General features: G+C 41.6%; 1 protein-coding gene across 1 annotated transcript; it reads right to left on the minus strand.

Moving 5' to 3' along the window:
* Positions 1 to 221: 221 nt before the first annotated feature.
* Positions 222 to 13,045, minus strand: LOC117852325 (uncharacterized). Its single transcript, XM_034734367.2, has 10 exons — positions 12,736 to 13,045; positions 12,552 to 12,641; positions 4,857 to 5,116; positions 4,162 to 4,250; positions 3,970 to 4,073; positions 3,636 to 3,741; positions 3,465 to 3,540; positions 3,255 to 3,366; positions 2,151 to 2,682; positions 222 to 662 (listed from the first exon to the last, which is right to left on the minus strand). Exons 1-10 carry the CDS (start codon positions 12,950 to 12,952, stop codon positions 572 to 574), a joined length of 1,677 nt encoding a protein of 558 aa, XP_034590258.1. The 5' UTR covers positions 12,953 to 13,045; the 3' UTR covers positions 222 to 571.
* Positions 13,046 to 15,910: the final 2,865 nt, after the last annotated feature.

Raw genomic sequence — 15,910 nt, forward strand, 5'->3', positions numbered from 1 at the left:
CCTCTACTAGAGAGCCACAAAAATGAATAAATCTCACAAGACCGCACTATTTTTTTAACTAAAGCAACAATCACCAAATTATGTTATGCGCTTGGAGGTAACGTGCCCTTCACAAATAGAAGTACACGAATTGCTACTTAGGTCCCTTACGACTACTACCATTTCTAGTTTCAGGTTAAAAGATTGTAGCATGAAATCTGAAGAGCAACATAACGGCACTGTTTCCAGACCAAATACACAACTTTGACTTGAGAAAGCATTACCACAGCACCGAGTCAACAAAATATCTACATTAGACTGCGGAAAGATAAAAAGAACCAGGCCTACAGGAATCGGAGTGCCCTCGAATTACACCACCAAGTCAGTCGAAACAGCACACGAAAATAACGATATCAGCAGTATGTCAGTAGGAAGCACCAATGAAAGATGACGATCCCAGAGAACAAGAGGTGTCAACCATTCTGCACCACTGAGAACTATTCAGATCTGACAGCAGATGTGCTTAAACCAGAGAGCTCCAAAAATTATGAGCAAGTCTTCAATGATACAATCCCCAGTTTGCTTGCAGGGGTCAATCTACTGGAACTCGCCATCTTCTTACAGCTTTCTTGAGTGTCTCAGCTCGTTCATGGACTCTGGCTGCTTCCTCCTCCACCCAAGTCCTGACAAAAATCAGTTGATGTTTTTTTTTTGAGAAGCTATCAGTTGATGTTTCAGATCAATTTCCCTTTACCACAAGAGAAACCAGGGAGCCAGTTTAGTTTGAACTTTAGAAATGGTCCATGCTACAAAGGCTAGACAAATGCAGTATAGTCGATATGCTGAAGTGAGAACACTTTTTTTATAAAGTTCATTTTACTCCCTTCACCTATCCACTTTGTCCGCTTAACCCCCCTGAACAAAGTTTTGGCTCACTTTACTCCCCTGAACAATTTCATTTGGTCCAATCTACCCCCTAATTAGATTTCTCTTTTTTGTTTCTTCATGTGTGAGTTGAATTTTGAGTTCAAATTTTGTGAGCATATACAAAACATGATGCCTTATGTTAGAAAATTATACTAAAAACTCTTCATGGTTATTTTCATAGGTTAGGAATATTTAATACTAAATTGATCTTAGATATACAAAACGGTACGAAAAAGTAATCATGAAAAAATTCTAATATATTTTTTTTAACATGGAGCATCATGTTACAAGTCAACCGACAAAATCTGAAATTAAAATTCAATTTGTACGCGAAGAAACAAAAAAGAGAAATATAATTAGGGGGTAGATTGGACCAAATGAAATAGTTTGGGGGAGTAAAGTGAGCCTAAATTTTGCTTAGGGGGTTAAGTGGACAAAGTAAATTGGTGAGGGGAGTAAAATAGACTTTTTCCTAAAATCAATAGCAGTGAAGATCTTGAGCAATTCTTCAAGAAGACTGGTGTTGGTGCTAGGTACATTATTTTTCACATTATAAGTCCAACATGCAACCTCTAATTTCCTTTAATATCGCATATGCAGATGAATAGATTTAGCAGCATAAAGTTAGGCACATAAATTTGAATACCACATCAGAATTGGAGTCAATTTAAGTTTTGAAATATGTACCAAAGGTTTTATTGTATTTCAAGTTTTAGAGAAATGAACTTTAAAATATCTGAAATCATGAGAAACAAATTGTGAAGCTATGAATATTATGACTAACAGAATTCAAATTTAGGTTTCACATACCAAATTACATATCTAAATAGGCAATAGCATATCCATTGTTTAATGTATAGCTGCTTATCTGTAGAACAAAAAAATATCATGCTATTGTATTTCATTTTGGGTTTTGAATTCAAATTAGAATTCCCAAGAATCAGAATTAGGAAATTTCGAGAATCACAGTTATGCTTTCATCCACAATATGACCATTGATCAGCCAAATAAGCTATAATCTTGGCTTTCTAACCTAGTGGCAATCAATGCAGCAGCAAAAAGCTGATTCTAAAGTTGCAACCCAGATATATATGGCCAAATGCAGAACCAGTTGTCTGCTCCAACCCAGGATTCATGCATGTTTCGCAGGTAAAATACCACATAACCACATCGCAGGTGTTAAAGTTTTGAATATGCTGAAACATGTGATAACCAAAAAAGGACAGGTCGTATAGAAGACAAACCTTAGCATTGTAAGAGCTTCCTTTTCAGCTTCAAGATACGATTTAGCTTCATTGACAGCTTGATGCTTGCTGGTCATGTCCGACAACAGGTTTTCCAAATTCTGCTGATCAGCCATGACCTCTGCATTCTCGGTTGCCAGTCTATCATACATGCCATCAATTTCTGACCTTAAATTTATGAGATCCTGATTCTGGATCTCTAAAGCTGACTTTTCTTTCAACAAATCTTCTAGTTCTCTTTCTCTGTCTGTCCTCTCATTTGCAAGCTCATGCAACACATGTTGAAGATCCTTGTCAACTTCAAAAGCTCGTTGTTGCTCCTTCTTCATCTTGTCCTCCCATTGTTGTTGTATATCTCCTCTGCTGATTAATTCTTCCATTATTTCAGCTATAGCAGAAAGATGGGCTTCATTTTCGGCTTCTAGTCTGTTTAACTCATCACGAATTGCTTCCTCCATTCGACCACTGGTCAGTGCAGCAGCTGCTTGTGCTTTCGTTACAGGTTTGTGTGGTTGAAGGCGTCTTGTATTTCCTATAATATCCCATGATCGTAAAGAAAATTAGGCTAGCACACTGAAACAGGGCATAGCTGACCTTCTCAAATAGTTGGCATTGACATAGTATGAGCAACAGATCTGGTACTAGGTAAGTTCATATACATCTCCAAGCCAGATAAGGACATGTTTATTCGATAAGATTAGGGTTTTTTTTTCCAAAAGAGTAAAAAAAAGCTAACAAAAATAGCTAGCATGGTAACTCAACTATCACGGAGAAAAATGCACAAGTTACACTTACATGTTAAAGAGCAAATACCTGAACAGAAACACCAAGCCCAATGCAATATAAAATGGTAAATATTAGAAAAAAATGTTCTTAGTACTACAATTAAATCTGTTTTAGGAGATATGAAATATAATGCGCAAGGAAATAACATGAATAGAGAAGCTTATATTTCCACATGTGAACAAAGTGAAACATAGTCAAAGTACACCACCAACAGATGCCAAAAGAAGTTGTTCCCATCACTATAGTGATCAATCAAAATGCTAAAAAGGGTCTTGCAAACAAGTATGAGACACAAAGAAGAATGTTAACAGATCATACCGAAAACTCTGCTGATGATGTTGTTCTCACCAGCCATCAGCTCTATGAGCATGGATGGAGACACATCTGGGCAAGCACACAAATCCAAAATGCGAACTTTTTGACTCAGCATCTGGACTGTAACCAGGGTCAGGATTTACCAAAAGAATAAAAGAAAAGCATCTAACTGAAACTGCAGCACAAAAATAGCAAGATAAAAGATATGTGTACCTTTTGGTCTGTTCCTAATGCACGCGGATGTTCCACAAGCACTTTCCAGTTGACAAGATCAAAACGAGAGAGATAACTACAACCACAACAACAAACATAGAACTGAGAATAACATTATGGCCATCAAATAAACAGTGACAAACCATCATTTTCCATATGTTAGGCTAGTACCTCTCAGGTAGGAAAAAAGAATTTTCCTGGACAGTAGGAGAACCACTTGTCGAAGTTTCCAAGGAGTTTGATAGCTTACTGAGTACAATACCAGATTCTCCTAAAGCTTTCCATCACCAATGCAGAAAATTAGAATTTTTTTACAGTGTCTGTGCTGAATTCTAATGGAAGCTAGTGCTAGGGGGAAAGCAAAGGAAATGCATAATCTCAAAAAAGTGTCACTACATGTTACATTGGCAAATGCAGTGAGGAATGACTACATAGTGAAGCTTGTCTCTAAGATATAAAATATTTTTTCTTAGCTTAATGCCATATAATAAACAGTGGAACTTACATTGGATATACAAGAAATCAGGGTCATCAATATTTACATCATCAAAGGCACTTTGGACTGAACCAGAAGTTAATTTGTCAGGAACAATCCTCTGCATCCTTTTCCTACACATTGCAAAAATGAACCATCAAGAAGCTAATAATCAAATGTTATGCATGGTCAGATTTTTTTAATACTATCTTGCCTCATTACCTCTCAAACTTTGAGCACAACTTAACAAACCATCTTGCAAATTCCCTCCGAGTACAAAAATCACTGGGGCTAACATCTTTTTCAATTATCTGAGAAGGCACAGAAGATGAGGAAAACATAACTAGAATATTGCTTTACTAACAACAAGGTTTCTTCCAGAAGAAAATAGCATAGTAAGTAAACAGAAAGGACTTACATCATTCATAGCATACAGGAAACAGCATAACCAATAAAACAACCATACATAGTAATAAGCATAATACAACTTCTAAGATGTTTAAGCAGTCATGCACTGTATGTGCAAACAACTTTTAGGCAATTATGCTAGTTGTATTTTATGCAATCACGTGTAATAAATTCCACAAGTGATCTAAGAAAATGAATGGTCAAACAAAACATGGGTGAATGATCAGATAAGATCTATAGACACAGGGAAGAACAATTTTCCACATCACACATAACTTGTAGCTTCTTAGAGATGAAATAGCATTCAAAAGGTAACCAAAAAACATTTTCCAAAGTAGCGTATTCGTAAGCTTTAAGGAATATAAAATGTAAGAGGGAGTAGTAGGCTAGCAGCTTATGCGCAAAACAAGTCATGATGAAATGCTTCCACAAAGGTAGTACACCCCTTATGGTTGAGATATTTCACTAAGCTAAATTATGGTTGGCCATAGTTTAAAATTGAAAAGTACCTGTAGCTTCTTCAGTATAGAGAAAGCCTCCTCATGTATAGGATCAATAGGAGCTCTAAAAGAAAAATGTCTGCGAACAGCCGTACTATTTTGCATTGAATCATCAGTAACTGCTTCAGCCTTCTCATCTGGTGTTGTGCTGAAAACTTCATCTTCATCAGATTCTCTGTCACTTGCATTGTCATTGGGCGTCTCTGTTGACTCTGTTGACAATTTCTCTTGAACGTAATGCAATGGGGCAACAATGAGTTGCTGAAAACCTGAAAATCAGTATGATTCCACCATTCAGTTTTGTTAGCAATAATCTTGACAGTAGTGCTGAGTAGCTAAATGTAAATTACTTAGGGTTCAAGTCTACTCTTTGCATTAGGGACCAAGTCTTTGCCTTAGGAACCAAGTCTAGTCAAGTCAAGCCTTAGCCTTGGCATGTAAGCCACTATGGCTGTGTAGTAGTGCTATAAATAGAGAGGAGAAGGGATAGACTCTCTTGAGAGTTCTAGCAGCACCAAAATAGAGTGGTCTGGCTATTCTCTCCACACTCAAGAGGAGTGTGTGACTGGCTGGCAGGTTGCCTTAGAGGACTGCCCAGGTTGGAGTGTAGGAGTTGCCATAGCCGGAGGCTTGTAGACTTACCAGAGGCAACTATAGGCACTTTGGAAGGAGCTCCAAATAGGTTGCTGCAGCAACATGTATATGTTTCTGCGTGAAACAAGTGTGTTTGCGTGCATCTTCGGTAGTGTTTGGGCCAACAATTTTGTTCTCTTGACACAAAAGTTGACAATTGTTTCTCCAAACAGAACTAAAAAATCTTCGACACAGAAAAAGAATGCTCTAAAACTGTAATTTCATAAGGAAAAAAAACAAAACCTACAATCACAATCAAATGAAAACAGTCTACAACAACAATATAGCCTTTCAGTCCCAAGCAAGTTGGGGTAGGCTAGAGTTGAAACCCAACAAGAGCCACAAATCAGGGTTCGGGCACATGAATAGCTGTTTTCCAAGCTCTCCTATTCAGGACTAAATCTTTGGGTATATTCCATCCCTTCAAATCTCCTTCTATTGTCTCTTCCCATGTCAATTTTGGTCTTCTTCTGCCTCTCTTCACATTACTGTCACGCCTTAGGGTTCCACCAAGCACCGGTGCCTCCGGAGGCCTTCGTTGGACATGTCCAAACCATATCAGGCAGTGTTGGATAAGCTTTTCTTCAATAGGTGCTACCCCTAACCTATAATGTATATCCTCATTTCGGACTCAATCCCTTCTCGTATGACCATAAATCCAATGCAACAAACGCATTTCCGCAACACTAATCTGCTGGACATGTCATCTTTTTGTAGGCCAACATTTTGCACCATACAGCATTGCATGTCTAATCGCCGTCCTATAAAACTTGACTTTTAGCTTCAATGGTACCCTCTTGTCATATAAAATTCCTAATGCTTGGCGCCACTTCATCCACCCCGCTTTGATTCTATGACTAACATCCTCATCAATATCCCCATCTCATTGTAGCATTGATCCCAAATATCGAAATGTATCCTTCCTGGGCACTACTTGGCTTTCCAAACTGACATCTCCCTCCTCATGTGTAGTAGTGCCAAAGTCACATCTCATATATTCAGTTTTAGTTTTGCTGAGTCTAAAACCTTTTGACTCTAGGGTCTCCCGCCACAACTCCAGTTTCCTATTTACTCCTGCTTGATTTTCATCAACTAGCACTACATCATCCGCGAAGAGCATATACTAAGGGATATCCCCTTGAATGTCCCTTGTTACCTCATCCATCACCAAGGCAAATAGATAAGGGCTCAAAGCAGACCCTTAATGCAGTCATATTCTAATCGGAAAGTCATCTATGTCGCCATCACTTGTTCGGACTCTAGTTACAACATTGTTGTACATGTCCTTAATAAGTCCAACGTACTTTGTTGGGACTTTATGTTTGTCCAAAGCCCACCACATAACATTCCTTGGTATTTTGTCATATGCCTTCTCCAAGTCAATGAAAACCATGTATGTCCTTCTTCTCTCTATACCGCTCCATAACTTGTCTTATTAAGAAAATAGTTTCCATGGTTGACCCTCCAAGCATGAAACCAAATTGGTTCATAGAGACCCGTGTTATCCTTCTCAAACGATGCTTGATAACTCTCTCCCATAGCTTCATAGTATGGCTCATCAACTTAATTCCTCGATAATTAGTACAACTTTGAATATCTCCCTTATTCTTGTTTATTGGTACCAGTATACTTCTCCACTCTTCCGGCATCTTGTTCAACCGAAAAATATGGTTGAATAACTTGGTTAGCCATACTATGGCTATATCCCCGAGGCATCTCCACACCTTAATTGGGATACCATCCCAGCCCATCGCCTTACCACTTTTCATCCTTTTCAACGCCTCTCCGACCTCAGATTCTTGGATCTTCCACACAAAGTGCCTGTTGGTGTCATCAAAAGAGTCATTCAACTGCAAGGTTGTGTTCTCATTCTCAACATTGAACAATTTGGCAAAATACTCTTGCCATCTATGTTTGATCTCATCCTCCTTTACCAAAATATTCTCCATTTCATCCTTAATGCACTTAACTTGGTTGAAGTCACTCGTCTTTTTCTCACGAACCTTAGCCATCCTATAGATGCCCTTCTCTCCTTCCTTCGTACCTAATCGTTGGTAAAGATCCTCATACGCCCTACCCTTTGCCACATCTTACAGTTCGCTTAATTTAGCAAAAACCGAATCTATCAAAAACAAACAGTTTCAACAACCAAACGCATTGTGCTAGATTTATCAACACAGATTTGATGTTTGTTATTTGTTTTAGATGACAGTTACTGAACATTATTCAACCAAATCTGACATTTAAAACTGTCAAGAATAGCTAGCCGTTTAGATTTCACATAGCTAAACAAGATTTTGGTATTTTTATTTTACCCATGATTTCCCCAACAAAGTATTTTAGGTTATTAACCAAATTAAGTCTTGATAGATTTTGAGATCCAAACAGCCCCTAAAAGAACTAACAGAAGAACCAGACCCATCATTACATTATGAACAGTGATAATGACAGAGTTGCATGTATGAGTGGCTAACATGAATTTGAGTAACTTCAATGCTATATTATATTTGTTATGGCCAGGAACAATGCGCGTCTGTGCAGAATGGGCCAGCTGTCCATTGTGTCTTGTGAAGTAAAAAGACCTTGCAGCCGCCAGCAAGTCATGCGGAAATCTCCACAAACAGGCTTCAGTTGTTACCTCTAGTTTAACAGAATGGTCATTGGCGTTAAGCAACAAATAAAAAGAATCAATTCAGCCTCTCATCTCAGCTCATCATTCTCATCTATATTATAGTCTATTCTCTTATACAAGTGACAAGTCATTACCTTCTGGCTATCTTCTCAGCTGAGTTTACCCACATAATGCTCTAAGGAGATAGTTATAGTATTCATGTTTTCTATTCATGTTAGAGAGTAACACCAATATGGACATGCTGAAGTTTGTGGAGTTCTGAATCAACCTAAATGAGAGTGTCAGAGCAGACTTGTGGCTCTTGAATGCAATGCACACAGGAGTGCTTAAATAAACAAGACACACCAACAAACAAAGTTTTCCTATGTATATGAACCCTGGAGGACAGTTATCTCTACCACTAAACAGAACACAAGGGGGCGTCGACACCCGTGGCTCTGAGAGCCACCGGTGCTCCCCCGCACGCCGACAGGTTGGGCCTCCCTTGGCGCTCGCCCTTTCGATCCCCCGTCCACGCCGCCGCTCCACCTCCCCCCGAGTCCGCCCTCCATCCGCGCGCCTCCCTCCCTTCAATCCGCCGCAGTCCGTCCTCCTATCCTCTCCAAAAGCACCGCCACAACCTCCCTCATGCTGCTCATCCTCGTGCTCATGCGCCTCCGGGGAGGACAGCTTGGTCCGTGGTGGAGTTCGCTTTCCTTCCTCGCGTAGGACTGGGATAGGGGAAAAGTTCATTTTGACGAGTTTGCGTGGATGGCCTCACAGCATCTGGCAAGGAGATGAACTGGACAGCAGCCGCCGCTTCTCTTCCTGTTCTTCGCCAGACGCCGGTGGTGTCCTCCTATTCTTCGCCGGCGGAGATGCATCTGGAGAGGAGCAGTGTTGTGGGCTGCGGCAAGCGAGCAGAGCCTCGATTGTTCACCGTCCCCTGCCCCGTCTTCGCCTCCGGCACCTTTGCGTGTCATCCCTGCCATTCTTCTCCAGCGGCTGCAGCCCTGCCCACACGACCTCGGCACCTCGTCGCCCATCCCCTGCGGACTGCGGCCCTGCCATGCAACCGGCCTGCAGACAGGCAAACCAGGCTCCCTACCATGCGCACAATGGCACAAGCCACAAGGAAGCAAGGCCGTGTGCCCGTGCCCCTGCCTCCATGGACATGGCTAACGGTCAGTTCTTCGGAGTTCAGATTTTTGTTTTCTGTGTAATGATGGCAGAGTTGTGTTTCTTGAATCTGCTAGCTCCGTGAACAAGAAAGCTTTTGTTTAGCAATAGAAGTTTCTTGGCATGGATTTTTCTTTTAACTACTGAACAGGCTATTGAATACTCAATTGTAAATAGCAGGCTGCCAGGCATGCAGTATCACTATATCAGTACTCCAACTCCAGTTTATGACAATGGATTTTCAGGTTGTGCATTTCTGGTGCCTGTCCTGAATCTTCTTGTGATTTGAATTGTAGAATATATGGACTGTTATTTGCATTTTACATGTTGAACTTGGAATTGAGGATTGATTTTAGCAAGTGCATTTAGCTGTTCCCATGGTTATTTATCTGTCCTCATATCTGAAATTAGGTACCTGATGGAAGGAGTTTGAGCGTGAGTTCAGGACCAACACTATCAGGGGTACACTTGTGCCTTTTAATATTGATTTCTCACATTGCCATAAATTCATTCACTTAACTGTGTGCTGTTTTTTAGTGAGGTGTGAAGCTCCTGTTGGTTAGAGTTCGACACATGGCTTTTCTTTGGAGAAGTTGTACCGTCTTCAATTAACAATTGAACAGCTGCACGCTATGCCATTATTAATCTCTCACAGGTTGGATCAGTGAGCACACTTTGACCACTAAACTCCAATGTCCAATAATTCCTTTCACATGTCTCCTTACAATAGGGATTGTTTTCCCAATCGCTGATATGATCCGTTTGGTCCCCCAACTTTGGATTTTCGAGAAAACATTCTGAAGTTCTTATCTGAAAGTTTCTGTAGTTGGCAATATGATCTGTCCTGTGTGTTTTATGACAAAGTGGAGATATGCTCATAGCTGGAGTAAGAAATTGGCCACTGGATTTAACTTCAAAACTGCACAATTCAAGTGCGAGTGTGCGACAGGTACCACTATGTTCCGTGAAGCTCGAGCAGCTGCCTTTCTCAAGCATCAACTGAAACATGCACAATTCAAGTGCGACAGGTACTGTCTCCTTATGATTTTGTAGCGAATTGATATAACTTGTTGCATCTCAAGATTTTCTGACTAAAAATGGCATGCTACCAATATCAATGTAAAATCCTGTATGCAACTTATGCCTGATCGCATTACAAATTTCTGCATACATTGCATTGAAACATATGCAAAATGGAATTTCATTGTCAATAACTACCGGTTTGTATACATGTTTTGGCCTTGTGTGGAAGGAACATTCTAAACATTATTTTATTTGGAGTATAATTATCCAATTCAGTCCAGTGTAAGGATTAGCGTCTCTGGGGAATGGAGTGTTGGACCCATGCTTCTGGCAATGCTCAATTTATCCATTCCCCCCAGGAGCTTATGACAAAGACAATGACTATCTAGCAGACACCATCTAACGACCAGAGAGCTAGATTAGTGGAGTCCAGCTTTGCTTCCCATGGTGGATTGGTGGTTCCCCAACAAGCAAATGATTAGAGACTTTTCTTCCTCCTCGGAAAGATAAAGGGGTTCAAGATGAGCAATGACAGCACCAAGAAACGAAGAGAGGACAACAGTAAAGTCGCTCAGAATCCATTTATTATATCTGTAATAACTGGTAACCCCAGCAGAATTGCGGTCATGTCTGTACCAAACTTTATATGCTTTCTATAAAAGCTGGGTTATCCTGTTTCAAAAAAATAAGTCGCTCAGAATCCATTTGTTATGTGTTTTTTTCCCTTTCATCTGAGAGGAATGTATTTTTCATGTTATCAAAGAGGAAAGGGTCTAAAAGACCTAGATATATTTAGATAAGCTAAAGTTCATGCTAATCTACAATTAAAGAGTTATATAGCATTACAATTTGTGTCATATAAGATTGCTAGGATGGGTTAAATATGAAGATGAACAATATTAAGTTTTCATTCACGTGTCACCATTAATCTCGCTTTCATATTTCAGAGACGCAGGAAGTATGCTCGTCTGGTTCAGGGTCTTTGATAGATTAGTCATGGAACCACATTGGTCTCAAATTTATTTCAGTTTTTGGCATCGGCTGAGAAATGAATTAGTCGACTGTAAGGATGAAGGGTGTCATGATATCATTTATATTGTTTTAGTTTCTCATACTTCTTTGGTCCAAACCAGTCAGTCCTTTCAGAGTTCTAGGAAGTATATTCGAAGCTGTGAAGCAAATCCTTTGCGCGGTTCCTATCTGTCACCCTTGAGATGGCCGGTTCTATATGCTGGTTACAATATTGGTTGAACAAAGAATGCCTTCTGTGAATCACAAAAATATATTACTTTCCACTATCTTGCGTAACGATGATTTGGAGTAGGATTTATTTATTTATTTTGGTGTTGTCACTATGAAACTTATTTTATTTGTCGTGTGTTTCAGTTTGATTCTTAGCAAGTGATCTGCCTGTCATGCAAATCTACACTTACATTGTACAAAATTGTAGATATCGTACTCCTACCAGAATGCTCAGCATTTCACATGATACCATGGCAAGAATCTCACGCAAAACATTGTTTTTCAATAATTTTTTCATAGCATCACATAGGTGTGCCAAATATGTGCAGGGTGCCTATGAGTTGAGGATTAATGAGGCTTTATATTAAAAGCTTAATACACCACCAGGGATTAATTCAAGCACGATGACATTTGCCATAGCAAATATCTTGTGCTAGTGGGTTGTGTGTGTTTTGCTTGACTCGGCCTTAGCCTTATTGGTTAACATCTTGGTTTTGCATTTTTCTTTTGAAATAGTTATTCTTTTGTTTAAATTTTGTGTGCCCGTAGCAAAGCACGGGCCATCACTAGTATCATATAATTTACATGAGCCTGTTCACAAATTATTTTGGAATTAGCTGCTGCCGATGTTTGTTACTATGTCATAGATTTACACCCCACTACAAAATCGAACTAGTTATTCCATTACACACCCCTTGTAATCCTATTTTTTTAGTATGATGATTCAGCACGTAGAGGATTATACAATGAGAGATGTACAGAAGTGAACCTGCTTCAGATATAGGAGTATGACATGGATTCTGGCATTGCAAAAGGGTTGGGTAATATCGAATGTTGTCAGTTCCGGTACTTAGTTAGATAAACAACAGAATGCAAGAAAAAGTATTGCGTACTTTAGACAATCTAGAGATGAAGCATATGAGCAAAAGCAACAATATTAAGTTGATATTTCAGGATCACATGGCCCCAAACAGGGGAATTAGCACGGTGGAGGCCACAAATGGTAATCAACTCACAGTTCCTGGACGACGGGGACTGCCACGCCAGCCCGGCCAAGGCGATCGCCGCAGAAGCTCCCAGCCCGACGGCGAGAGCTCTCCCAAACCCTACAAATCCACAACAATCCCCGCGATTAAAACGGAAGATCCGCTCGAAGGCGGAATACTTCACCATCTGATTTTCGGGAAAGGATTAGTTTACCAGTCTTCCTCCTCCCCTGTTCCACTGGCTTCTCGCGCTCGGGGAGCCACCAGCCGCCGACCCCGTCGCTAGATTCGCCGGCGGCGGGAGCCCAGCTGGTGCCGGAAGCAGCTACTTTGGCGGACCCGCGGCGGCGAAGCTGAGCCCGGAGCTGGGGGAGGAGCGGGGCATCGAGCGGCGGCGGCGAGAGGCGGAGTGTGTAGGGGGCGATGGCCATGGTGGGGAGGAATCGAGGCCGCTAGGGTTTTGGGAGTCGCGGTGTCATACTGTCATCGTTGGGTGTCCCAAAAGGCGGCTGTCTAGATAGTACTCGGGTGGTCCTGAGCACTCGAGTGCTGGAGGTCAACAAAACACCAGAATTTTTATATCCGGCAGATCGAGTGTTTACCCTATCATCCACCTAGTTTAACAATAGTTCGATACCATGTAATGATGATTTATGCCATGAAATTATCTGACTGCTTATACCATGTAATGATGATTTATGCCATGAAATTATCTGACTGCTTAGTGATGTAATACGCTGAGTTGAAGATATAAAACCAATAAAAAATAAATAAATCCTCTAAATTGCCTATCATAAAAAAATTATCAGAAAAATTAATGGGACTTATTCACACAGGACTATTATAGTGATTGACTCAACATTTGACGTGACTAAGCAATGACTATTAAGATGATTACAAGACCTATTATGTTATATGATGCTAAACCATTATCAAACTTATGTGGGGATGATAAATGCATCGGTTTATTAAGTTAAGGGGTTGATTTGCACCAAATGGAATATGAAGGATGAATGTCACACTTTTGCAATACTTGAGGGATGAAAAATACACTTTTTCTTCCTACTATTGGTAATGCACTTTTTTTCATCTCCTCCAGCAGATTGCTAATATCTCATCACCAATACTTTGTTGCTGGGCCGAAAGCTATATGAGACAGCCCATCTATGCCCCGTATCTCTCTTTTCCCCTCTTTTTTTTCTTCCTCACGGTATGAAAGCCACCTGCAATGCAATTTTTGTGTGCTCCTTCCATTTTCTCCATGAGCAGAGCTGCAGATCAACAGCTATTCCATCCTTCCTCCAAATTAAAGTACCAGATCAACAAATCCTCCCTCTCCAGCTTCCTGCCTTCCAAGAACAGCGGCTCCTTAATCTCTTTCGAGCACACCAGCAATTATAGGTCCTGATTGGAACGACTTAAACTTATGAAAAAGCCAGCTTTTCAATAGCTACCCACATAGCGGGGAGGGAGGGAGCATCCGGTGGCGGGGAGGGAGGCGCGGGCGGCACGAAGGGAGCTCCAGCAACGGGAAGGGAGGGAGGGAGCATCCGGCGGCGGGAAGGGAGCTCCAGCGGCGGGGATGGAGGCGCAGGTGTACGGAGGAGGGAGGCGCAGGTGGCGGGGGCCGGGGAGAGAGATGCGGGCGCGGGAGGGGAGGAAGCTGCAGGGAAAAGCTACGAGAAGGAGCTCACGCGCGGCTTTCTCTAGATGTTGCCACACAGTTCATTTACCAAAAGCGCTTGATGGGGAAGCTATCCATAAGTTTTGCGTTTGGCCACCCGTTGGCTTATTTTTTATAGGAAGCTGCTCTATAAGCAGTTCCAAACGAGGCCAGCACTACCACGCCATGGATTGGCCACGGCTCCTACAGGAGACCAAGCTGAAGGAGGTGCTTGAGTGGGAGGGATTGCGCAGCGCAGCCATGGTGGAGCATGTGCCCCTCCTGCCATCTCCTCAAGCCGCATCGAGACCACCACAGCCCCCATCAAGATGCACGTACATAGGGAGGTGAATGGAGCTCGTCCGACCGGCCCGCGCGAGGTGAGGCGGGCGCGCAGCCACCTGGCCCCTGGCAGAGGCAGGGGCGGCCAGCACTGTGTCATCGGTGCGGGCTGAAGATACGGTGAGGCCGCTGAGCCCTAGCGCAGACGGAGTCAGGGCAGCTGGCGCTGGGTCACCGGGCCCCCAGTGCAGCCAAAGGATGGGTGTGGTGGAACCGTCCAACTTAAACTGGCTTAAATGTGCCTAATCACTGTCGGAACAGAAATTATTCATAACGCACTTAAAATAGTATAATTCCGGTAGTCCATCGAGGGTCCCCAGGACAACCCGAATCATCCACATACGACTTGAATTTTAGCCATACATCAGGATCGCTTCCATGAAGGGAAAGCATCAACAAACATTACTTTTTTACATAAATACTGAAGGTACGAATTATTACAAACCGTAGGTTGAAACAAACTTAAAGTGCAAGTTAAACCATTCTAAGAGTTTCAAACTAAAACAAGCCTGGGAAGTAAAGTAATTAAACAACTAAGTCCAACACTAGGGAATTATGAGACTCGTAGAATACCCTAGTTCTTTGGGCCTTCCTCTTTGGCAGACCGCTGTTGCATGTCTGAAAATAACAAAAGAGGATCCTCTGAGTACGAAGGTACTCAGCAAGACTGACCCGTCTAACCAGTATAGATAAAATAAATTAAAATTTCAAGGAGTATGATACCTTTTTAGTGGACTAGCTGACTCTATATTTAGTGAAAAAGCTTACTATTAGTGAAACCTTAGTTTTGTGATTTTATTGACTATTTATGTTTACCTAACCAATCTACGTTTATAAATCATTTGCGTAGACAAGTTGTTTAGAATATCATACAACAATATTAATTCAAGGAAAACATCACGTTGAACTTGTTTACTCTACGATGCTTAAGCGATGATCAAGTGCACTCATAACTGAGAATTGCAGTGATCCGGACTGATTTACATCCTGCAGGAGATACCTAATCACCAGCCATGCACAACTGATCGGGTTGCGCATAATGACCTTTCGATTAGCTGTACCCAAAGATCGGAAACATAATTACCCGAACCCAGGGACACACCCCCACATGGGACCCCACGTCTGGCCTGATCTCCATGTGAGTTTTAGGCTACGCCCCTATCTTTCTCTTGCACGCCAAGCACGGGTACGCACAACTGATCGGGTTGCGCATAATGACCTTTCGATTAGCTGTACCCAAAGATCGGAAACATAATTACCCGAACCCAGGGACACACCCCCACATGGGACCCCACGTCTGGCCTGATCTCCATGTGAGTTTTAGGCTACGCCCCTATCTTTCTCTTGCACGCCAAGCACGGGTACAGACATTTCCAATCAAAGA

This window comes from Setaria viridis, chromosome 4, assembly GCF_005286985.2.
Source record: "Setaria viridis chromosome 4, Setaria_viridis_v4.0, whole genome shotgun sequence".
Taxonomy (NCBI): domain Eukaryota; kingdom Viridiplantae; phylum Streptophyta; class Magnoliopsida; order Poales; family Poaceae; genus Setaria; species Setaria viridis.

Bases quoted from the DNA above. Each gene is read 5' to 3' on its own strand.
- LOC117852325 (XM_034734367.2), bottom strand. From the start codon at position 12,952: ATGGCCATCGCCCCCTACACACTCCGCCTCTCGCCGCCGCCGCTCGAT. The intron at 5,117-12,551 runs GTGAGTTGATTA...ACTGATTTTCAG, and splicing joins GTCCCCGTCGTCCAGGAACT to GTTTTCAGCAACTCATTGTT. The intron at 2,683-3,254 runs GTATGATCTGTT...GGGATATTATAG, and splicing joins CATCATCAGCAGAGTTTTCG to GAAATACAAGACGCCTTCAA.